The 24,638-nt window shown below is 55.9% G+C and overlaps 1 protein-coding gene across 1 annotated transcript in view; it reads left to right on the plus strand.

Annotated features, from left to right (window-relative positions):
- LOC136302475 (olfactory receptor 14A16-like) overlaps positions 1-16,961 on the plus strand; it is a 168,697-nt gene extending 151,736 nt beyond the window's left edge. Inside the window, exon 3 of the mRNA XM_066205954.1 lies at positions 16,361-16,961. Coding sequence (XP_066062051.1) covers positions 16,361-16,961 — 601 coding nt within the window. The remainder of the gene's footprint in view (positions 1-16,360) is intronic.
- Positions 16,962-24,638: the final 7,677 nt, after the last annotated feature.

Genomic DNA, 24,638 nt, shown 5'->3' on the forward strand with positions numbered 1-24,638 from the left:
TCTGTGGCCTTGATATATTCCCAAAAAGCTGCTACTTGTAACTAATATCTCTAGGTGGTAGTTGGGCGTGAGCACTTTGTATTCCAAGTTATGCAGATACATTGCTGCAGATACATTGCTACAGTTAGTGGTAGCTCCTCAGCCACCTGCAGTGCTGATGGCTCTCTCTTCTGCTGGAGAAGAGGCCAAAGAGGAGCAAAATGAGCAAAGTTACCACAACCCTACAGCTCTGGTGACAGCAGAGTCAGATTTTCCTGAGATAGTAAATGCCAATTCTGGAGGGTGCTGTCTTTAGTGCAAGGCAGAGGTGCAAGTTTCTGCCCAGCCAGCACTTGCTGCTGCTGGCTAAGGATGCTGAGTGCTGCAGTCCTGCCAGGACCTAGCATTTGCCCCAGCCAGTGACAGCTGGGAAATGGGCTTTGATCTGCCATGTTGAGGCACCAAAGGGCTGGTGCTCCAGGTGAGCATCTGGCTCAGTGAAGCTCTATGTCTTGGCTTCTGCAGTGCTCTAGCCCAAGGGTGCATGGGCTCCTTCTGTAGGTCACAAGGTTTTGTTTGTTTGTTTTCCCATTTGGGACCTGTGTTTGGCTTGTGGAAGTGTTCTGCATTTTTCTTGAGTCGTTCTTCACTTCCACAGAGACATCAGGCTTTTGATAAGTCCCAGCTATTCCTTCTGTCCTCCATAACCAAAGCTGTGCCATACCACAGGTGGTGCCTTCAAAGTGACTACAGTTGCAGCCTAGACCTCTCCTCTTCCAGATGACGCCTTCCCCAACACGCCCAGCAACACCAACCCCAGCTCAATGCCTTGCCAAGACCCGCAGCTGTTCCCATCCCTCCGCAGAGCTTTCCCACCCCCTGGTTCCCTGCACGTGCCGTGGCATGGCACTGAGGAGGATGTGCTCCAGGGCCTTCCCCGGCAGCAAGCTCAGGCTGCCAGGCCTACGGTTCCTGGATCATCCTTCCCACCCACCCTTCCCGTGCTCGGCTGTTCCATTTGCGCTCAGCTCGGACTTGTCCGCTTAAGCAAGACTGCTGGTAAAGGATGGGGAGCAGCCTGGCAAGCTCCTTCTACAGCTCCCTCTTTACTCTCGGGGGAAGTAGAGCATGCCACAGGAAAGCAAGCAGTGCCAAAAGACTTGGGCCAGCATCAGGCACATTTAGGAATGAAACAAGGCCTTTGTTTGATGTAAGGAAGCACAGGCAATTGACAGAAGGAAAGAGTACTTAGCACACATATCCAGAAGTACTTAGCACCAGTTAACATAAGAAAAACCTGGAAGCCTAACTTGGCAAGAGAGTGACTTGACAAAAAGCTTTAGACATAGCCTTGGGGAAGACCTAAGGGCGGCTACAGAATCAGCCCTGTGCAGGGAAGGGGTGAGGAAGATGAGCTGCTTTGGTGCGCTGAGACTCCTCCTGGCCAGCAGATGGACATTAGCTTCATGTCTAGGATTCTGAGGCAATGTGTTTCTTTCTAAGCCCCTGCCTATGGAATCACCTCAGCAATCTAAAGACGGAAGGTATTTTTGATAGAATTCCTACAGAAAGCCACTGCAATTTGGACGTGGCAAAGAAGCCTTGTGGTGGGGTGCAGAGCCCTAACCTCCTGCCAATCAAAGAGCTTTTGGTGGACAATGCATTTGTCTACTGATTTCTTTGAATTCTAGAGACCTCTCAGGACTGCTCTATCCTGAGGGAACGCCCTTGGCCTTGACCTGTAGGCACCCGCGCAAGCTTCAAATCAGCTGCCTCAGCTTCCAGGACCTTTCTTGGCCGGCATCCTAACGGGGATGCAGGACTACTACGAGGGACTTCTGGGACCCAGCCGGACAGGACTGGCTGTCTCGTGTCCACGTAGCAGCACCCCCTGACACAGCCAGGGTCATCCCGAAAGCAGACAATGCTCACGTGTCTGCGGAGAGGGGCGAGGAGCGCTGGGCTCCTCTCAGGGTGTCTCAGCTGTGCCTGCTCCACAACACGCCCCCATTTGAAGGCCTGCTAATGCCCAGCTGCCAGAAATGCCTGCCTTGTTCTCTCCAAGATGCACAGGAAGAGCCAGTGAGCAGGGTGCCTTGGGAGGCAAACCTTCCAAGCCTTTTCTGAGGCCATGGACACTCCAAGATCAGCCAAGACTCTCCGTGCCGCCTGGCCCACACAGCCCAGCTCGGTGCCGGCCCTCTGGGCTGCAGCAGCTTCCAGCAAGCAAGAGGCAAATGCATATTGCCAAGAGTTGAAACACAGCAGACAGGTAAGATGTGAGAGGTGTGTGCGTGAAGGCCTTTGAATTCACAGCTCTCAAAGACAGATTTGAGGCTGGCAGCTGGACAGAGATGCTCCTGCTCACACCTGTGTCCAAACGGGGGGGAAACACACCCTGCTGCAGGTGCTGGCCTTGGTCTCCGCAGGTCCGGGTGGATTCCAAACCTGCTCTTCACAGCCTTCTCCTTTCTCTTGTCCACCTGTTGAATGCAACGGGCCTCAAGGACTGAAAGGACCGCAGAGAGCCAAAGGGGGACAGTTGCTCCTACAGCACCGGGAGCTCCTAGGAAAGCGCTTTCCTTCTGCAGCAAGCCCCCTTCCCTCAGAGGCGTTTCCCCAAATGTGTACCTTTCCTGGGGAACACCAACACACTCTTAAGAAACCCTGGCAAGGCTGAATTCCTTCTGGTGCTTTCTGGACAGGTGCTCCAGCTTTAGCTGGGATTTCCCCCAGTGTGATTCCAGGTGGCGGTTCACACATGCAGCCCCAGGCCCTCTACAAACACACGCTTCCTGCTGCCTCTTCACCTGCCTCAACGCCTGCCTGCGCTCACAGCAGCAAAACCAGGCTCTTCCCGGCCAGAGACCAGAGCCCTGTTCCCGCAGGACGCTCTTGCCAGCACCTTCCAGGACTCTCCGCTGTGCACCCAGCACTTTTCATGCCCGCTCTCCACAGCCTTTGGAACACAGAGCACAGCCTGGCTGGCGCTGCCATCAGCACACCCCAACACAGGCGGAGGAAGGAGAAGCAGGGGCTGCTTTGTGGCCATGCCCAAGAGAGACTGGAAGGCTGCCCTCCCTCTGCTCTCACTTGCTTGGCTTTCTGACAGGCTCTGAGGCAGGGGCTGCGATTCCTCAGATCTGGGGACCAGAACCGCAGCCGGGATCCCGGCACTGCCTGACGGCGCTCGGGCCATTAGCTCGGTCACGCGTCCGAGTCTCGGCCACCCTGCTGCTGCTGCTTCACTTGCCCTAAGGCACACCCAAAGCTCCCTGTATGGCCTGATGGTCTCTGCTTCTGCCCTCTCCCTGCCCCTGTGTAGGAATGGAGCACTGCTGTGCTTTCAGGTAGCTATTCTTGAAAGCTTCCAGCATTCCAAGCTCCTTTGCCCTCTGTAGATGCTTGCCATGGAATCCCTCACAGCTGGGTTCAGAGCATACTCAGGTTGGCTCTTCCAAAATCCAGGAGCTCCAGGCTGCTCAGTAGGACCTTAAACTCCACAGTGTTGTGGAACTGGACCTTCAGCACAGACACCTTTCCAGCCTGACGTGGCCTCGCTCCTCTGTGTCTCTGCACAAAACATGGCGTGGAAGAGGACGGCAGCAGGGGCCTGTGTGTGCCAGGGCTCAGGTTTTTACGCCGCTTCAGCTCCACAGAGACGCAGGTAAAGTGAAGAAGCCAAAGTGTTTATTAATGGAAGGCGAAGCAAAGGGATGAGCTGGGAGGGAATAAGGGGGGATGGGCAGGGTTTGAGGGCTGGGAGGGAAAGAACTGTCAAAAGGGGTGGAGAGTGGAGGGAAAAAAAGGGCATGGGCAGGGTCTGAGGGTTGGAGGGAGGGAGCTAACTACAAAGAGGGAGAGGTCTGAAGCCATGAAAATTGTGCTCAGCCTCAGCTATGCGTGGAGCTCCAGCAGCACTGAGAGATGGTGTCCTCTTCAGTGTCTCCCGGTGTGTTCTTGGGACACTGGTTCACTGGATTCAGAAGACGTCCCAAGTTGTTGAGCTTTTTGGGGAAAACGGGCTTCATTTTGCAGGTTAGAACATGAGGGGCTGCTGTCTTGCTTCTGGGTTTGAAGGGCTGGAAGAGAGAAGAACAGAGCCATGGTCAGAGCCGGGATCTGTGGGAATCCTAGGAGATCTTCCTGCCAGGGCCATCCCACCCAGAAGGAAGCAGGAGACATTGGGATCAGCCAGAAGGTGCTTGCCACGAATCCCCCACGCGCCCCTGAAATCTCTGTGTGTTGTGCCCTCTCCAGTCCTTGTCCACACAAGGAGCAAAGCCCTCCAGAGCCGGGGACTGCAGCTCTCGGCCCAGGCAGTGCAGCTTCCCCTGCCAGAGAGAGCCGCTGACAACCTGCCGCCCTCACTCACCCCTGGCAATGAGCTGGAGCTCTCCCTGCTACATCCTCATGTACCGCACGGCCATGCCTGTGAACGCAGAGCGTGTCACGGCCCCAGCGGCACGGCTCCCTGCCAGCGCCGCTGCCAGCCCTGTGGCCACACGGCCTCCTGCCCTGGCAGGGCTCAGCCCGGGCCCTTGCTGCCTGCTGCCGCCCCAGGGCACGGCTGCCAGAGAGCGGCAGTAGCCCCGAGGGCAGGCGGGGCTCCACGGCGCCGGGCCCGGATGCCGCTGCAGCCGGGGCAGCAGTCAGGGCCGGGGCCGAGCTGCGGCGGGCCGGGGAGGGAGCCCGGGCTCGTGGCTTACCGATGAACCGTATGGCCGCCTCCGGCAGGGACTCCTGTGGGTTCTGCAGGTGCTCGGCCGCTCGGCTCCTGTCGTCTGCCAGCTGGAGAGAGCGACAGGAGGGAAGGGTTGGCGTGGGCTCAGCCCCTGGGCCGGGCTCTGGCCGCGCCCAGCCCCGGCCTCCCCTGCCCGCACGGCCCTGAGGCCCAGCCAGCAGCCGCTGGTGCCAGGCTCTGGAGGGGGCAGAGGGCCGGCTGCTGCCCGGGGAGCGGCGGTGCCGCCCCGCCCCACAGCCTTGCTGGGCTGGGACTCCACGGGCACCCGGCTCGTGGCCGCAGGAGCCTGGAGAAGAGCCCGCAGGGCCCAAGGAAGGGAGTGGCGTGTGGGGCGCAGGCCGGAGCCCCTGGGTGCAGCACTGGGCAGAGGCAACGGCTGCCAGCCCCGCGGCCACGGATCTTCTCCAGGCTGAGGCTGGCACTTCTCCAAGCCATCCTTACCTTACACTCATCGATATTCAACGGATGTTCCTTGGTCAGTAGCTCCTCCAGATCCCTCCACTTCAGGAACTTGGCCGCAAAATGCAGGGTTTCCTGAGAGGCCTGAAGAGCAGCAGAGATGCAGAGATGGCACCACAGCCCAGGGCACAGGGACCCGCATCCCTGTGCCAAGGCCTGGAGGAGGACGCAGCCTGCGTGGCACCAGGGCAGGAGGCAGCTGAGCCCCCTCCCAGGCATGCACAAAACCTCACATTTGCCACATGCCGGTTCTCATCACGGCAGTAGATTAAAAGTAGGTGCAGGCTCTTGTTGACAATTGTCTTCAGGGGCTTTTTTCCCTCATCCACTACCAACTCCATCACCTTACAGAAGAGGTCAATGGAGAGCAGTTGCATGAAGCTATTTTCCTAGAAGAAAGGAAAAAACCTAAGCACCGATTACACCGATTACTCCAGGCCCACCCAGGCAAAGGCCTGAAAATGCAGACAGCACAAAGTTTTTGGGCAGCACCCAGTGCCTGTGGCTCGGGTTGCGGAACCTTACATTGTTAAAGAGCGCCAGGAGTGCCTCAGCCAGCTTTGGGGCGGTGGTGCTGGATATCAGGATGTCTTCGTTCTTCAGCATATCAGTAAGCACATGGAGGGTCAGGGCAACCACCACTCCATCTTCATCGCCCAGCAGATCCACAAAGCTTTGAGACAGACAGCACATTCTTCTGGCCTGTGTAGAACACAAGGCTGTGCTGTGAAGCCGTCAACAGCTGCACCAGCGACAGCGCCCTGGCACTGCAAGCCCAGCCTGCTGCCGCAGGGCCCAGAGGCCAAAGGCCCGTCCCAAAGCACTCGGGCAGCTGAGGCAGGAGAGCTGGGAGCAGCTGCCTCAGCTCCTGAAGCCCAGCCAGCCCATGGGGCTGCTCTCCCCAGTGCAGCTTCAGCTGCTGTCCCCTTCTAACCATCAGGGGATCCTTGCTGAGCACCAAAAGGCCTCTGAGTGCCAGGCGACACATCTGCCTGCACTCGATCCGCAAGTAACTCAACACGACCCTCAGGACCCAGCCAACACATTTAGTCAAGTCCAGGCACTCCAGGACCTGAAAGGCAGAGGGCAGTGGCACAGGGCCTGGCTGGCAGGAGCCCAGAAGTGCACAGGGCCAGCCCCAGGCAGCAGCACAGGGCGCTGGTGCCATCCCAGGCCAGGGATGCGGCTGCGAGAGGGCAGAGAGCTGGGAGGCAGCTCAGCGAGGCCGCGCTGGCCTTCAGGCTCACCTCCACAAGGAATGCCAGGAGAGGCAGATCGCAGCCTGGCTTCTCAATGCTGAGCAGCCGGAGCAAATGAATTGCGATGCAGGAAGACAAAGGGATGGAGACATGGCGCATCTCCCTGTCAGGGGCAAAAAGGAACAAAGAGCCTGAGGTGGGGGGGCACACTTTTCTCAGGACTGACTCATAGAGGTGCAGTCTTTCCCCAGCATCCCTGGAGGGGACGTGGGTGCTTTGGGAGGTGGCCACTCCTGTGCACCCTCCTCTTACAGCCTTTTCCCGTCTGCTCGGCCATCCCTAAAGTGACGAGGCCCTCTGGCCCATGACCACAGAGACTGTGTGGGGCAGCCCGGGCACAGGGCACAAATTCCAGGGACAGCAGGGAGATAGGGGGTCTCACCCGGCCAGCAGAGCCACAGCATAGTGCTGAGTGTCAGCACAGGGCAGCGTGTCCCAGCCATGCTTGGACTCCACAGCGATCACCTCATTGTCACACTCCAGCCGGCAGAGCAGGGACTTCACGGCCTGCACTGCAAACCTGTGTGCAGAGCAAAGCCCGGGTCACACTGGGAGCACTGGCACTGGTCACAAGGACGTGGGAAGGACAGGAGGACGGAGACCTGTTGGGGTCGCTGGGAAGGCAGTGTTCTTCTCGGCATGCTCTCCAGAAGTGATCGACTTCCTGTGGTGGCATCTGCTGTGTGCTGATGAAAACATGGAAAAGCAAAGCCACAAACAGGTGGGAGGAATGAAGGATCAGTGCCTCGTGGCACTCAGGCACCTGGACAATCACCCACACCACCAGAGTTGCCTGCAAAAGAAGTTGCCAAGGAGAGCAACTCAGTGCCGAGGTGTCCATGTGGCAGGGCCCCAGGGGAGACGCAGGGGGAGCAGCGGGCCTGGTGCCCCCTGAGCCTGCCCTTAGCCCAGGTTTCAGCCTAGGGCCTGAGGCAGGGAGAGGATGGAGAGCTGCTGGAGAGGCGACCTGGGGGTGAGCAAATGCCCAGAAACTCACAGCCAGGGCAAAGACGTCCTTGTTGTCCCCATCAGAGGTGAACATGCTGTGCAGAGGCCAGTCCTCCATCACACGGAGGAGTGTTGGCAGCACCTTCTCCACTGTGGAACTCGATGAGCCTATGGTTCTCCACATCATTGCAGCAGCTCTGTGGGATCAGAGCTCTGTGTCAGGGACGTCTCAGCCACACTACCATGCCCTGTGCGGGTCTGGGGGCCAGGGGACAGAGCCCCAGTGCCCTGAAGGGCAGGGAGGGAGCATGGCAGCAGACTCAGGAAACAGAGGGGCCCCAGGGTCCTGGACCTGTCTACCTGTCTGGCAGAGCCCATTGCACAGGCCATGCAGGGCCATGGCCCTAAAGGCCGGTGAGCCCTGAGCTCTCAAGGCAGGTGGGCCCATACCTGTCACATATTGGGGCACAGCGCAGGAGGGTCAGCACCACGTCAGCTGGGTGTTCTTCAGCCAGCCTCACAATGTCAGTTTGCATCCTGGCAACCACAGTGACATGGGGTGCTAGTCTCTGGTGAATATTCCTTACAATGGCTGGTACCTGGAGGAGGCATGGGGAAGACTTGGAGCACTGTCCAAGGGAGCAACTTCTCCAGCCTCCCTTCACACAGTACTCTAATGGCTTCAAAGGCTGAGAGGACCCAGCGGCTTGAGGGGACACACAATCCTGGGAGGCCTCCAGCCCTGGCCCCAGGCTGCTTACCCGCTGCTGAGGAGAAACAGAACTCTCCTCGAAAAAATCCACGGTGGGAGCATGAGTCATGGTGGGAGTGGGGGTGGTGTCAGTATTTAGGAGGCCTTGAGTCATTCTGGTGGCAGTGTCTGTGATGGTCGTGCCCTCGGTCATTTCCGTGACGACAGCCTTCGCCCGGAGATCATTCACTGCAGTGACAAAATTTTCTGAGCGTGCAGTCAAATTTGTGCTGACATCAGGCTCTGCCTGGCAGTTGGTCAGCCTGGAGTTAAGCTTGGCTGTACCTGCAGTTGCAGTGGTGCTGGTGTTCCTACGCTGAATGCGCAGGAATTTTGGGAACATCTGCAGGGGAACAAAGCCAGTGATGTTCCATGGAACGCTCCAAGCGCGGTGCTCGGCTGAGCAGTGACAGCAGGCCCAGCCCAGGTGGGGAGGGCTGCAGGTACCTTCAGTGTCCTGCGGAAGTGGCCACTGGCAGGCCTGTGCTCTTGTGTGCCGTCCGTGGCTGCATCTGGCAAAGAGCGAGAGCAGGCAGAGCTGAGGGGCTGCGGGAGAGGCCGGAGAACACAGCCCAGCCCTGTCCTCCCCGGGCTGGGACTGCCCCGGGATGCCCCAGGGGATGGAGCATGGGTGCTGCCAGGTTCAGCCCCAGCCCCTCTTCCGTCCTGTCCCTGGGCATGTCCACAACAGGTGGGAGAGGACGGAGCCAAGCTGGCTGCAGCCATCAGCCCTGTGGCCCAGTTCTGCCACTCACCATCCTGCACTGGCTGGAACTGCTCTGGCTCTTCAGGCTGTTGTGCTCCATGGGCTTGCTTTCTTTCCCCCCTGAAGACTTTGAAGAGGCCAAGAAATCTGCCCGCCATGCCAGAGTGTGGTGTTGAGGGCGCCTTCTAGAGAGGTGGCTCAGAAGAGCTTCGAGTCAACAAGTCCTCGATGGTACGTGCAAAAGAGAAGCCTCGGGTAGGCCACAGGTCACCAAGTCCTGTGGTCTGGCCTCGAGGTCAGCTGTAGGAATAACGCCTCGGAAAAGCTCCGGATCAGACGGGAATGAGTGTGCCTTAGGGGGCCTCCTCACGACACCACTCTATCCCATCCTGTCCCGTCGCCTGCTCCGAGCACTGTGGCCTGGCTGCGCCACTGCCAGCACCTATGTCACCACGGGTCACAAAGGGTCCTTTGACACCCTGTCCCGTTCCATGCCACGGTGACCCCGCTGCTGCACCGTGTCACAAAGGGCCAATGCACACACTGCCACCTTCCCCGGGGCTGCCCCGAGCCCAGCCAAAGTGGCCCAGGTTGGAAGGAATCCCTCACCCCAAGTGTCGAAGACAGCCCTGAGACAGCATCTTTCGGAGCGGCTCAAACCGTGGGCAAACGCTGCCCTGCTCTGCGGGCCCAGGGCAGCAGAAGGAGCCCTCAGGGCTGCCGGCGCAGCCGCAGCGGGAAGGCCACGGGGCCTTGCACAGAAGCTGGCGCGGCCTCCCTGGGACACGTCCCCATCCGCTGGCCGTCCTAAACCCGCGGGTGTGACACAGACGAGGAACGTGTGGGCCAGGGCACGGATGCTGCTCTGAGCCCTGGGGCCAGGGGAGCGCTGAAATCGGCAGGTGTGACGGAGCCCCCGCCCAAGCAGAGCTGCCGCCCCCCGAGCCCTGGCAGTGCTGGTGTCATCTCCTGCCCCAGAGACCTGTGCCCCGGGGCGCTTCTCTGCCACAGGGCAGCCAAAGCCAATGTGCGCTGGGGGCCGTGCTCCTTCCTACAGGGCATGTGGGCAGGAGCACCTGGAGCAAGTGCTGGCAACTGTTGCTCTCTGTCAGAAGCTGTTACTCCATGCTGAAATTGTTTTCTACTTGGAGCCATTTCCTGAAGCACAAAATCACCCTGGCAGCAAAGGCAGAGAGGGATCTGGCATTTAAGAATCTTCAATTCAGGAAAGCTTTTCTTCCCATTACTCAACTCAAGTAGTTCCAAAAAGTTGCAAACTTCCTAAATTCATAGCAATGGCCTGAGAACCTGACAGATTTGGAAGTTTCCTTCCCACCTCAAAGCAGCAACACATTTGCCTTAAGGTCATCCACTGAATGTCCCTTTACAAAGCAGAAGACCACACAGAGGCAAAATAAAGGCCTTACTTTGGTTTCAAATATTTTTCTAGGATGGCATGATAAGAACCTAAGTCTCTTAAGGAGTAAAAGCTCTCCACGAATGAAAGTCCACTCAGTGTTACAAAAACAGCCCAAACAAATTAGTAGATTGCAAAAGGGCTAATCCTGCCCCTGCTACAGATATCTAAGTGGCCAAGAAAGCACAGCTCTCCCCTCCTCTTCTCTGCAGGAGAAGCAGGATGACTAGGAGAAAAAGTCCCAGCTATTCCTTCTGTCCTCCATAACCAAAGCTGTACCATATCACAGGTGGTGCCTTCAAAGTGACTCCAGTTCCAGCCTAGACCTCTCCTCTTCCAGACGACTCCTTCCCCAACACGCCCAGCAACACCAACCCCAGCTCAATGCCCTGCCAGGACCCGCAGCTGTCCCCATCCCTCCGCAGAGCTTTCCCACCCCCTGGTTCCCTGCACGTGCCGTGGGATGGCACTTGCGAGGATGTGCTCCAAGGCCTTACCCGGCAGCAAGCTCAGGCTGCCAGGCCTACGGTTCCTGGATCATCCTTCCCACCCACCCTTCCCGTGCTCGGCTGTTCCATTTGCGCTCAGCTCGGACTTGTCCGCTTAAGCAGGACTGCTGGTAAAGGATGGAGAGCAGCCTGGCAAGCTCTTTCTCCAGCTCCCTCTTTCCTCGCGGGGGAGGTAGAACATGCCACAGGAAAGCAAGCAGTGCCAAAAGACTTGGGCCAGCTTCAGGCACATTTAGGAATGAAACAAGGCCTTTGTTTGATGTAAGGAAGCACAGGCAATTGACAGAAGGAAAGAGTACTTAGCACACATATCCAGAAGTACTTAGCACCAGTTAACATAAGAAAAACCTGGAAGCCTAACTTGGCAAGAGAGTGACTTGACAAAAAGCTTTAGACATAGCCTTGGGGAAGACCTAAGGGCGGCTATGGAATAAGCCCTGTGCAGGGAAGGGGTGAGGAAGATGAGCTGCTTTGGTGCGCTGAGACTCCTCCTGGCCAGCAGGTGGACATTAGCTTAAAGTCTAGGATTCTGAGGCAATGTGTTTCTTTCTAAGCCCCTGCCTATGGAATCACCTCAGCAGTCTAAAGACGGAAGGTATTTTTGATAGAATTCCTACAGAAACCCACTGCAATTTGGATGTGGCAAAGAAGCCTTGTGGTGGGGTGCAGAGCCCTAACCTCCTGCCAATCAAAGAGCTTTTGGTGGACAATGCATTTGTCTGCTGATTTCTTTGAATTCTAGAGACCTCTCAGGACTGCTCTATCCTGAGGGAACGCCCTTGGCCTTGACCTGTAGGCACCCGTGCAAGCTTCAAATCAGCTCCCTCAGCTTCCAGGACCTCTCTTGGCCGGCATCCTGATGGAGATGCAGGACTGCTGCGAGGCACTGCTGGGACTCAGAAGGACAGGACCGGCTGTCTTGTGTCCACGTAGCAGTACCCCCTGACACAGCCGGGGTCATCCCGAAAGTGAACAACGCTCACGTGTCTACGGAGAGGGGCAATGTCCTGGGTTGAAGTATATTCTATCACCATCTTCATGAACTGTTGAAACCAGGTGAGGCAGTGCTCCCTGCCTCCTCCACTCTGTCTTATCTTCTGTTAATGAGCCCATCAGCACCTTTGCTGCACAGCTCACAGATGACCCCCTCCTGGACTACCTCCTGCTAATGGGCCCATCAGGCCTTATCACATGACTCACTATCCCATTGGGAGATCCTCCGCCCAGAGGGAGGTACCAAGCATTCAAGCCTGGATATAAGCTGAGACCCTGATGGTTTGTGGTCCCCACTCCAGTATCTGGCACTTGGACATCCCTCAGTACCACAGCAGAGAGAGCTGCCTTGTCCCAGAGAGTTGTTGACAATCAAGGGTTTAGGAAAATTCCACAGGCTTTGGGGATCAGCTACAGGGCACAGCCAAAACTTGTCCTGACCAGCAAATACTGTAAACTCTTTTTATACATTATGATATTGTTTTTATCCTTCTTTCTCTCTGTTTTCTTATGCCTGTTCCTCATAAAACCACTTTGATCTCTGAATCCTTTCCGTTCCTCGGTTCTTTTCTCAGACATCCCATGGGAAATCTTGCACAGGCTCCAAATGCCCTTTGTGGATGCTTATCATGTATCTCAGAACCCCCCCATGCTCAACTGGCAAGGTCATGCAGGAAAGCTCTGCCATAGACTCCCTTGGTGAGTCTTTCAGGAAGAAGTGTCAGAACTTTCCTTGAAGTAATTTTTTTTTGCTTTTAATTAGAATGGCCCAAAAATATCCTCTACTGCACTGTCCCTGCTATGGGAAGGCACAGCAACCACTGGACCAGGGTGCAGGATGCTAATATCTCCTGACTTTGAACACCTTTGGGATGGGACATCCACTCCCACTGACAACCTGTTTTTCTGTCTTGTCAACCTACCATAAAATATTTTGTCCTTATATCAAATCTAAATTTATCCTTATCCATTTTAAAGGCATTCCCCTTTTTCTGCCACTAAAGGCCTAAAAATAAACACAGTCTTTCTTGGGTTATGTATGATTACAATGTTTTAATCTGAAAAGACCTTGGAGGACACAAAAGACACCCAAGATGAAATTTGGAGGCCTTAAGCACATGACTCATACAGAGAATGAGGGCCCAGGTCTCAGTGGTGTGAAAACTGAGAATAGAAAAAGAGTAGCCTGGCAGGAATTGAAAGGTGGTTTCAGAGATATTAGAGCTCTTCTTCAGAGCAGAAAATAGCTTGAAAAATAAAGAATGGTACCAAGGGCAGCAGTGGAGGACCAGACTGGACACAGAGGGAGAGGAATTTCTGTCCCAGGGCAGGGCTGTGCTGACACACATTCCCCAGAAAGAGTCTGGAGCAGCCCAAGGCTCTGTGTGGCCAGGCAGAGGCAGGCAATACGCAGAGCTGTCAGGAAAGGAAGGGCCCAGCCAGGTGGGGCAGCTGGGGGATGACGACAGCCTGCAGGGACAGAGGTGCAGGGCACGGACACCGTAGGACAGCCTGGGCTGCGCAGGGCACAGGGATGGGCAGCAGCTGCAAGGCCCTGACAGAGCCAACTCCTGCAGCACTTTGGCCATGGCTGCTGGGCCTGGGCCTGAGCCATGAGGAGGAGACAAGTGACCCTTGCAGGCCTGGGGCCTCATTGCCTCCTTGTCCCTGCTCAGCAGCCTGGCAGGGGCCGCCCCATGCTGCTGCCCTTGGCATTGCACATCCCCACATCCCAGTGGGCCGGGAAGAGCCCTGAGCACTTAGGGAGGGACAGGATGTGCCTTGGCAGGGGCTGGGGCTCAGGCCATGGCCTTTGCATTTCTGAAACACATGCAGGTTTGCTCAGCATCAGAGACACCTCTGCCTTGTTTGTCCCCACCTGTCATCAGTGCCTACAGTATTCTGCTCTAACTGGAACCTGGGGACATTTTCTCAGTCATGTCTGTCAGTGGGACCCATTAAAACTTCAAGAAACTTTGGAGTTTCAATCTGAGTAGGAGTTCTCAGAAAGTTTTTTAAACACTCTCTTAGGGACTGAGTCTGATGTAAACAACACCAAAGCCCCAAGAGGGTCATTAAAATCCTGGTACTGTGTCTGTGCTGCTGAGCTGGGCTGGGCTCCTGAAACAGAGGCACCTCCTGGCAACCAAGAAGAGCTTTAAAAAGACATTTCTCCTCAGGAGCAGCTCCACTCCCAGCCCAACAGGGCTGAGGGCACTGCCTGCAGGTACCTGAGAGCAGTGAGGCAGACAGAGGCTTAAACACCTGGAAGGAAAATTCTGAGCTTCTTTGTGAAGAAATGTTCACCACTTCAGACACAGTCAGTCTGTGGCTGCAGGGATCTCCTAAAGCTGACCCAGGACAGGACTGACAGCACTGTAAGGATGGCTCTGCTGCCCTTTCTGCTATGGGGGAGGATGTGCTCCAGAGCAGAGCTGCCCTGGGCACCGTCAGAGGGACAGGGCAGGACGGCTCCTGCTGCCAGGGACGGCTGCAGGGGCTGAAGCTGGGGCTGCAGCCAGGGGTGCCCAGCGCTGTCGTGCAGAGCAGGTGCTGCAGCCCTGAGGGCTCTTGGCCAGGCCAGGGGATCTGTCACCTGCCAGGGGCAGCTCTCAGCCGACCTGGGAGCCCGCATGGATGCTGGAGGGGAGCTGTGGGTGCAGTGAGTGACTCCTGCCAGGGTAGGTCCTGCTGCTGTGGAGAGGGTGCTGTGTGTGCCAGGGCTGCTCAGAGCTCTAGCTCATGCCCAGGTAATTTCTGAAGGGACTTTTCATGAGCTCGTTCAGGGCAGGAGTTTCCTGCTTGTGTTTCTGCTTTCCTCAATCTGTGCTCCCATTTTTCCCTGACTCAACTTGGCAGCAATGGAAACTCAGCTGTGCAGGGCAGAGCAAGGGCTGAGGCTCTTAAAGCATCAGGATGAGGATTCCTGGGAACCTCAGCAAGTGCCTCCACTTCCCCAGCCTCCAGATCCATCCAGCATCACCTTTCCATGGTGCCCAGTCCTGGGGGAGCTGCTCTTTAATCCCTGCAGCCCCGAGCAGCTGCAGGGCAGAGCTGGCCCAGGGCTGGGCTGGGCTCTGGCAGCTCTGGCAGGGAAGGAGCCCGGGGCCACAGGAACAGCTCGGGCTGGGACAGCTCCAGCAGCAGAGCCGTGGGCAGGGAGGGAGGGAGGCAGTGCTGAGGGAAGCCCTGCTGCAGGGGACATGTGGCACCTGATGGCCCTGCCCTGCAGGGCACACACTGCCCTGAGCAGCACAGCTCTTGTGTCCCCTCCCAGCCAGCACAGCCCTCAGCCTGGGGGCTCGGGGCCCTCAGTCCCCTCCTGGGCCGGCAGAGCAGCCCCAGAGATGCAGGGCATCTCTCCTGCCATATGCCCATTGCCTGCTGACCAGGGCCTGAGGGCCACTGTCCTGCACTGCTGCTGCCTGCGAGGGGCTGCACAGGGCTGGACAGGGAAAGGCTTTTCCTCAGGGCCCGGCTCTCTCTCTCCTTGCCTTGCCCAGGTGCTCCTGGCATTGCTGACGGGATCTCTGGGAATGGCAGTTCCAGCTGCAGGCTCAGGCCCAGCCCTTGGGCTCCTCCTGTGCAGGCTGAGCACAGCAATGGGGTGTCCCAGCTCCCTCTGCCCCAGGGAGCTCTGGGCAGGGCAGGCTGGGAATGAGCCGAATCTCCCTGATTTAGGGAAAGGCAGGGGCCACTTTGTGTGCCAGGGATCCCTCTGCTCTCAGCAGTGTCACCTGGCTTTCTAGGGTAGCACAGGATTGGAGTTTAGAAAGGTGCAAATCCAGAGCTGCTGGGAACAGGAGAGAGGGACAGAGCAGCTCCCCTCAGTCTGCACTAAGGCTCAGACAATGCCCCTGCCTCACTGGACTCTCTGTTCTATCCAGATGCAGCAGAATCTCTTGTTCTGCCACCTGCAATCCCTATCCCTTTCACTTGGTGTCTTCTGTGCCTTAGGAGGAGACTCAAGTTCAAACCCTAGGACTGGCCCCTGCCCTCATTGTTCCCCTGCACTGACTGGGGGTCAGGACTGACTTGCAGGTGTCCTGCAGGTCAAGGTCCGACTCCTCACTGAACACTGGCCAGCAGCAATCAGGGCTTGAGCAACCAAGGTGAAGGAAGTTCTCCTAGACATAGACAAGGGGGATATGTTTAGTGGCAGGGACTGGTCTGTGAGAAAGACCTTTGACTGTACTGCGAGAAATCTTCCCTCAAAGTCACTTTCTTCCTTCCTTCAACAGATTTCAAGACCCCAATGCAGCAAAAGTCCAACAGCAGCTCCATCAGCCACTTCCTCCTGCTGGCGTTGGCAGACACGCGGCAGCTGCAGCTCCTGCACTTCTGCCTCTTCCTGGGCATCTCCCTGGCTGCCCTCCTGGGCAACGGCCTCGTCATCAGCACCGTAGCCTGCGGCCACCACCTGCACAGCCCCATGTTCTTCTTCCTGCTCAACCTGGCCCTCACCGACCTGGGCTCCATCTGCACCACTGTCCCCAAAGCCATGCACAATTCCCTCTGGGACACCAGGACCATCTCCTATGAGGATGTGCTGAACAGGTGTTTTTCTTTCTCTTCTTAATGGGAGCAGATTTTTCCCTCCTGACCATCATGTGCTACGACCGCTACGTGTCCATCTGCAAACCCCTGCACTACGGGACCCTCCTGGGCAGCAGAGCTTGTGCCCACATGGCAGAAGCTGCCTGGGCCAGTGCCTTTCTCACTGCTCTGCTGCACACAGCCAATAAATTTTCCCTGCCCCTGTGCCATGGCAATGTCCTGGGCCAGTTCTTCTGTGAAATCCCACAGATCCTCAAGCTTTCCTGCTCCAAATCCTACCTCAGGGAACTTGGGCTCGTTGTTCTAAGTGCTTCTCTATATTTTGGCTGTTTTGTGTTCATGGTTTTCTCCTATGTGCAGATCTTCAGGGCTGTGCTGAGGATCTCCTCTGAGCAGGGACAGCACAAAGCCTTCTCCACCTGCCTCCCCCACCTGGCCGTGCTCTCCCTGTTCCTCAGCACTGGCACATTTGCCTACCTGAAGCCCCCCTCCATCTCCTCACCATCCCTGGATCTGGCACCGTCAGTTCTGTACTCTGTGGTGCCTCCAGCCCTGAACCCCCTCATCTACAGCCTGAGGAATCAGAAGGTCAAGTCTGCAGTGTGGACTCTGATCACTGGACGATTTCAGAAACATTAAACTGCTGGCCAGTTTCTGCAAATCACTTGTAATAAACTTGTAATGATTGTTTCATCTTTGATAGCGTTGGTTTGATTGTCAGTTTTTTTCCTTTGTTTTAGTTTTCAGTGATGTTCACAAAGCAATGATGTTCATTGTGTCCTTTCTTCTTTTCCTTCTCTCTAAGTTTTCTGTGGCCACAGACTGTGTCAGTGAAGAACTGCGCTCCCAGTGGCTTTTAAAGGAACTAAAGGATCTCCGAGGAGAGTTTTCACTGGAGATCCCGAGGTTTTTTCCCTTCTCTGGAGCTGCAGCAGCAATGTCTCTGTGCAGGGCTGGGGGCAGATCAGGGCAGGCACAGCAGCTGTGCCCAGGAGCAGCAGCCCTTGGTGTTGGCAGTGCTGCTCCCGTGGCCCTGCCCCGCTGCCCTCCTGGCCCTGGTGTTGCTGTAGGACCTGAGGGCTCTCGAGGCCGGGCACAGGGCTGGGGGTGGCAGTGCCGGGGCTGCAGCAGGGACAGGCCATGGGCACCGCTGGGGCAGCGCTGACGCCTCAGGGCAGGGCCTGGGGGCTCCAGGCTCCTTGCCCAGGCTCTCTCCAGAACACGCCCAGGCCAAAGCTCAGCAGAGAAAAGCCCCATGAGCAGCCCCAGGGTGGCCGTGGGCAGGTTGGGGGCAAACAGCATCCCACCATGGGAGCCTCCCTTGGCTGTGTGGGGAAGCTGAGGGACCTGGGCTCCTGGACCTTCTGAAGAAGAGGCCCAGGGCTCATCCTGCAACTGCTTCAAAGGTGGTTTCAGAGAATCACACAATCAGCAAGGTTGGAAATGACTTTGAAGTTCATCAAGTCCAACTTGTGCCCTGACACCACCTTGTCTCCCCTGATCCTTCTCCACGATAAAATGCCCAGACCCTTCAGCCATTTCTCATAGGACTTGTGTTCCAGACCCTTCACCAGCCTTGTTGCCCTTCTGTGGACACGCTCCAGCCTTTCAATGTCCTTCCTAAATTGGGGGCCCAGAACTGGACACAGCACTCGAGTTGCTGCGTCACCAGTGCCAAGTACAGGGGAAGAATCAGTGCCCTGGTCCTGCTGGCCACACCATTCCTGATCCAGGCCAGGTGCCATTGGCCTTCTTGGCCACCTGGGTACACTGCTGCCTCATGTCCAGCCTGCTGTCCAGCAGTCCCCTCAGGTCCGTTTCTGCCTGGCCACTGTCCAGCCACTCTGTCCCCAGCCTGTAGCACTGCAGGGGTTGTAGTGGCCCAAGTGCAGGACCCGGCCCTTGGTCTTGTTAAACCTCCCATTGTGGGATTTGGGCCTTGGATCCATTCTGTCCAGGGCCCTGTGCAGAGCCCTCCTACCCGCCAGCAGATCCACACTCACACCCAGCTTGGTGTCAGCTGCAAATTTGCTGATGGTGGACTCAATCCCTTCATCCAGACCATCAATGCAGATGTTGAAATCCAAGCTGGCTGGGTCTGATCCCTCGGCCATCCTGTGGGTGCCGTGTGATGGCACTCAAGGTGATCTGTTCCATAACCTTGCTGAGCACCGAGGTCAGGCTGACAGGCCTGGAGTTCCTCAGATCCTCCTGCCAGCCCTTCTTGGGGATGGGCTCACATTGGCACCTCCAGTCCTCTGGGACCTCCCTGGGGAGCCAGCACTGATGAGAAATGATGGAGAGCAGCTTGGGGAGCTCATCCACCAGCTCCCTCATCCCCCTAGGATGGATCCCATCTGGTCCCAGAGACACCTGTGAGCATCTGAGTGGCTCAGCAGGTCAGCAGCTGCTTCCTCCTGGATTACAGGGGGGCTGTTCTGCTCCCTGTGCCCATCTACCAGCTCAGGAGAACACTTGTCCTAAAGACAACGTGACTGATTGTTAAAACCTGAGGCAAAGAAGGGGTTAAGTACCTCAACCTTTTCCTCATTTTTGGTAACCACATCCCCCCAATAAGGAATGGAGATTTTCCTTACCCATCCTTCTGCTATTAATGTATTGATAAAATCATTTGTATTATCATTTACAGAAGCAATCTCCTTAAGTCTTAATTGAGCTTTCACCTCTCTAATTTTCTTTGTGCATGATGTAGCAACATTCTTTAATATTTCCTGAGTTTCCTCCCCGTCTGTCCAAAAGTGATGCACCCTCTTTTTTTCCCTGAGTTCTTGCAAAAACCTTATGCCCAGCCAGGCCAGTCATTTTCCTTGCTAGCTCATATTTTGGCACAAAGGGACACGCTGTTTCTGCTCCTTCCAGATTTCTTTCTTGAAGTGTGTCCATCCTTCTTGGAATCCTTTGTTTTTAAGGGCCGTTTCCCTAAAAAAAATTGGTACCTTATTTGGCACTTCCCAAATCTGCATCCTGAATAGGTCAAAGTCTGCCCTCTGTAAATCCATTGCAGCATTTTGTTGATGCCCCTCCTTTTTTTCACAGACTATTTAAAACTCAATAATTTCATGGTCACTTTGCCCCAAAATGCCTCTGACCACCATTTATCTCCCACCAGCCCTTTTCTGTTTTTGAACACCAAGAGACAGAGCTTTCCTTGGCAGTGGGAAGACAAGGAAACCTCCCCAAAGCTTGAATAGTTCAGTCTGGAGGTGATCAAAAAGAAAAGTCCCTCTAGGGCAGAATTTTGGTGCAGGAGGTGTCCCAGCGTGAGGCCAGGCCATGGCCTGGCTCTGTGTGCCAGGAGCCGGCAGCGCTGGGTGCAGGGAGCCCAGGGAGGGCACAGAAATGCTGGGCTGAGAAATGCTGGGGGGACAGCGAGATGGGCGTGTGCAGCTGGCCAGGGCACAGCAGCAGCACGCACAGGGGGCACAGCCTGCAGGACACATGGCCAAGGGCTGGGCAGGGCTGGCAGGGCCACAGGCACCCAGGCCTTTGTCCCCTGGGCTCTGCCAGCGCCTCTGCAGGCCCCACAGAAGGAACTTTCCTTTCAGGGCCTGCACTTTGCTCCTGCCCGGCCCCTCCCTGAGGAGGCTGGCAGGCCTTGCAGCTTTGTGCCATTTGTCCTTGCTGCCCCTCCCATCCCACTGCCCCACAACCAGCCCCGAGCCACCCGGGAGGGACAGGCCCTGCTGTGCCAGGCCTGGGCTCAGGGCTTGGCCTTTCTGCTCCCTCCAACCAGCCCAGGCCTTGCTCAGCATTGCAGTTCCCTGCTCACAGCCTGCGGCTCCCTGCAATCCTGGCCTCAAGGATCTGCTCTCAGCAGTCCCTGGGGAGCCTTTGGCACTCCCTGCCCTCAGTGGGGCCCAGGGACGCTCCAAGGAACATGGAGTTTTGCTTCTGCCTCCTTGAGCAGCTTCTTCAACCCTCTCTCCATGCCTAAGCGTCCTGGACTCAGCCCCAAATCCAGTGTGGGGCTCATGAAAATACAGAATACCTTCACGAGCTCTTTCTCTCTCATCATTTGTTTTCAAGTCTCCAGGACTTGTGCAGCTGCTTGGAGTCAGTTTGGAGTTCTGTTAAGGAGGAAGATTGCCAAGTGCATCTCATGATTCTTTTTTTTTTTTTTTTAAATCAAGGTCACATTTTTTTAATATTTCAGTTCATTGAAGAAGTGACAGAAGCATTCCCCAAGTGATCTTAATTCGGAATGTCTCCTTAGGAGGTCTGGGCATGGTGAAGAATGAGCCCCTTGCAGGCTGACCTTGTTTGGACAACCTGCTCCTCACCCCAACCTCACCATATCTAACCTCACCCACCAAGGCCTGACATCCCAAAACATAAAAAAATTATGTTTTTTAAAAAATAAAATGTAATTATTTTTAAATTATAATTATATTTTCCAGATTTATAATGTTATTACTGTTCTTTACATACCTAATTTTAGATTTATATTGAAAAAGGTATACATTTTTAGCAACTAAAAAAATATTGGTCATTTGTTCTAAGTAACACAATTCCCCTCATTAATTCATTGACCTCTATTGGCTATTGATTTGTCCCTTCTTATGCTAATTAGTCCTGTTTTTAGTCCTTTTGTAATCGTATTCATCATTTTCTCAGACAGGGTAAAAGAGGCTACTTTGGGGTCCACGGAGACGTTTCTGGGGCACATTTGGGGATGTTTTGGAGCTGGGGAAGGAATTTCTAGAGAACCTAAGGGTCTGGAAGACACTTGGGAGAGCCGCGTGGGCCCTTAGCGGGGCACTAAAGGATAATGTCGGATAATTCGGGGTCCGAGCGGGCACTTGGGGGGCCCTGAGGGGACTCTCTGGGGCGCGGGAAATGATGGGAGTTGTAGGCGCGGGTAGAACACGGTGTAACCGGGCCGCGGAGCATCACGGGAGTTCGAGGCGCAGCTCCAATAGCTGTCGGTGGGGCGCGGGGCATGATGGGAGATGGAGTCACGGCCGGAATACGGCTCTGTGTGCGCCGCGGAGCATGCTGGGAGCTGTAGTCCCGGAAGTGCATAAAGCCGAGCTGTGGCGGGTCCCGGAAGGCGCTTGGCGGACAATTCTGCGTCCGCGTCGCGACTTGAGGCCCTCGGAGGAAACGTGTGCGGTTCGGGAGGAATTGGGGGGAACTTGGGGAGCTCGAAGCGGGCGCTTTAGGACACGGGGCGCAGCAGGAATTTTCGGCGCGAGACTGTGTTCGGCAGAGCTCTGAGAGCACGGGGGATGATCGGAGATGAATTCCCAGAAGTGGCTCTAACGGGCATCTCTGGGGTTGGGAGCATTCAGGGGAGTCGGGGACGATTTTGGGGGGTTCCAAATAAATACTGAAGGGGCACTTAGGGATCCTGGAGGGTCTGGGGAAACGTAGGGTACACCTGGGGAGGAGGGGGGATACGGGGGCGGGGTTCTGTGGAGCGCGGGACATGACGGGCATTGTAGTCCGGGCTGCAATGGGGCTCAATTGGGCCGCGGTGCATGACGGGAGTTGAAGGCAAAACCGAAACGTGGCACCGACACCAGGCACCGCCTCGAAGCCCCGGTTTCCTGGCACTGATTGGGTGCTGGTGGTGACGGGCGGGAGCGTCGGCAAATGGGAGTTTGCGGAGGTGGGAACAGCTGATTCAACCCCTCTAGTCCTTCCCAGTACAGCCCAGTTCTGCCGCAGTGGCCCTTCAGTCCCCCCCTTTACAGCCCATTTCATCACCAGTAAAGCCCAGTCCCTCCCAATACACCTGAGTTCATTCCCATTCCCTTCCAATATCCCCCAATATCTTTCATGGAACGCCCCAGTATCCCCCAGTCTTCCCCACACTGTTGCCCTTGTCCCCAGTTTATCCCAGTATCCCCCAGTATCACTCAAAGTATGTCCCAGTGTCTCCCAAAGTGTTCCCAGTGTCCCCCAGTATGTCCCAGTCCTCCCCAGTGTTTCCAAGGACATTTGAACTGCTCCCGGTTGCCATGGCTCCCAAACCCAGCAGTGGGGTCAGTGCAGTGTCCATGGCCACAGCCCCTTGCAGTGGCCCAGGGCAGGTTGGGATGCTGATCCACCCTCACAGCCGGCCCAGGGCAGGGCTGGAGTGGTTTTGGTGGCCCCTTGGGCTGGCACACACTTGAGGAGTGTGTCTGTTTTCAGTGGGGAAAATTACAAGTTTTACGTTGCTTCAAAAATAGAAAAGCCCTTTTTGTCTGAGTGCAGGCAGCTCTCTGAGCAAAGCAGGTCCCAGGTGAGTGAGGACGGGCAGGATGGGCTTGGGGAATGTGGAACAAGGTTGTCCACACTGGGTCAGACCTGAAGGCACAGCTTCTCTGAGCAGGCCAGACCTAAGGAGGGACCATGGATCGACATCAATCACAGAATGCTGCAATCACCTCTCCTCTAAAGAGAACAGTAATAAAACACACCCTTTATAACAGGAATGTGTATTTCTTAGAAGCTCTTTGAAATCTTTCTCCATAACTGCAGTACAAAACCTTCTTAATGAACTGCACCAGAGCAGAGGGAAATCAAGGCAGAGCCATGGTTTGTCAGGACTTGCTTGATCCCAAAGAGCCCCGTGGTGCATTTGGTGCTGAGCCCTCAGGGCCTGAGAGGAGATGGCACAAACCTTTCCAGGAGTCCAAGTCAGAGGAAAAACCCAGCGTGTCTCAAAGCATTCCTGGGTCCCACTGAGGTCCATCCCCAACACAGGCTCCTCATGGACTCCTTGGAGGAGAGAACTGGAGGCCAAGAGTGCCCAAAAACCTCTCAGAGACGGAGTGTGGGAAGGAAAACCCTAAGTACCTTAAAAGACATTGAGTATCTCAGAGCATTAATGAGCCCCATTGAGTTTTAGTACAAAGCCTCTCTAGGGTCTAATTACAGCAGATAATTGGAGGCCATGACTGCACAAACCTCTCAGAGTGATTCAGTGTCAAAAAGTAGTACTTTAATGACGCTTGAGTAACTTGAGGCATTAATGAGCCCCACTGAGTGTTGTTAGTGACAAAACATCTCAAGGGACTAATTACAGCAGACAATTGGAGGCCGTGATTGCACAAACCCCTCAGAGACTCCCAGGCAAAAGCAAAACCCAAAGTGCTCTGAAAAACCTGCAGTCCCTGGGAGCACTGAGGAGCCCCCCAGGGCCATTCCTGACCAAGGCTCCCCAGGGACTGGTCCCAGCAGATCCCTGGGGCCACTGGGATGGATGTGGGGGGATGCTGAGGGCAGGACAAGGGGGTGACAGTGCCCAGCCTTGCTGGGGCTGTGCCAGGAGGCCCCAGGGCCTCAGGACAAGGTGGCCCCTCCCAGCCCTTGGTGGCACAGACCCTGCTGTGCCCCAGGGCACCAAGACTTGGCTTCTCCTGGGCACTGCCAGTCCTGCCAGGCCCTTGGCCACGTCCAGCACAGCTTGTCCTGCACTGTCCCACAGCTGCTGCTGTGTCCCTGCAGGCTGCACACTCCCATCTCGCTGCCCCCCTGGCTCTGCCCTGCATTTCCCTTTCTCTTCTCCCTGATATCCTGGGATGGAACGTGTGAGAATGGTTCAAAGCTGTACCAGGGAGGGTTTAGACTGCACAGGAGAAAGTCTTTCTTTACTGGCAGGGTGACTTTGGGGTTTCAAACTTTGGGGTTTCAAAGCAGGGCTGATGGCTGTCCCAGGAAAGGAGCTGGGACAAGGTGTCCATCGCTCAGGAGCTGTAATTTGGATTGTCACTTGCCACTGTTCCTCTGAGCTCTTCTCTGTTCCAGAGATGGGCTCTTAATGAGCTGGTGGCTCTCCTGAGATGGGCCCGGGAGCAGCCCGGGCAGAGAATGAACTGAGTTTGTCCTGCTGCCATTGTTGGTGCCCTGTCTGGGAGTGCAGATGAGTCTCTTCTCTCTTAACCTGACACAACCCAGCAGGAGCATCAATCTCCTGAGGCAGCCGTGTTTGGAGGCTGCACACACAGGCACTGGTTTTGTGTAACAGATGATACCAGATCCTTGGGATGGCTTTCCAGAAATGCACCATGCTGAGAGGAAAGGCTTTGTTCTTGGCCTGGCAATGGATTTGTTCAGGGCCAGGATCACAGATTTGTTCCCAAGGCTGCAGATGAATGGATTTAGGACTGTGTTCAGCAGAGCTCCAGTTCTGTTGGTCCTCAAGGAAACATCTTCTGCAGGACACGTGCAGAGAGCAATGCAGCTCCCACGGGCAATGGATAAGGTGATGGGATGGGAAGAACACGTGGTCAAAGCTTTCTTCCTCCCAGAGGCTGCTGGAAGATGCAGAACACAGAAAAGGACGCAGATGTCAAATGCCAGAGT

This window comes from Chamaea fasciata, unplaced genomic scaffold (genome assembly GCF_029207755.1).
Source record: "Chamaea fasciata isolate MVZ Bird 193981 ecotype frontalis unplaced genomic scaffold, bChaFas1.0.hap1 SCAF_29, whole genome shotgun sequence".
Classification (NCBI taxonomy): domain Eukaryota; kingdom Metazoa; phylum Chordata; class Aves; order Passeriformes; family Sylviidae; genus Chamaea; species Chamaea fasciata.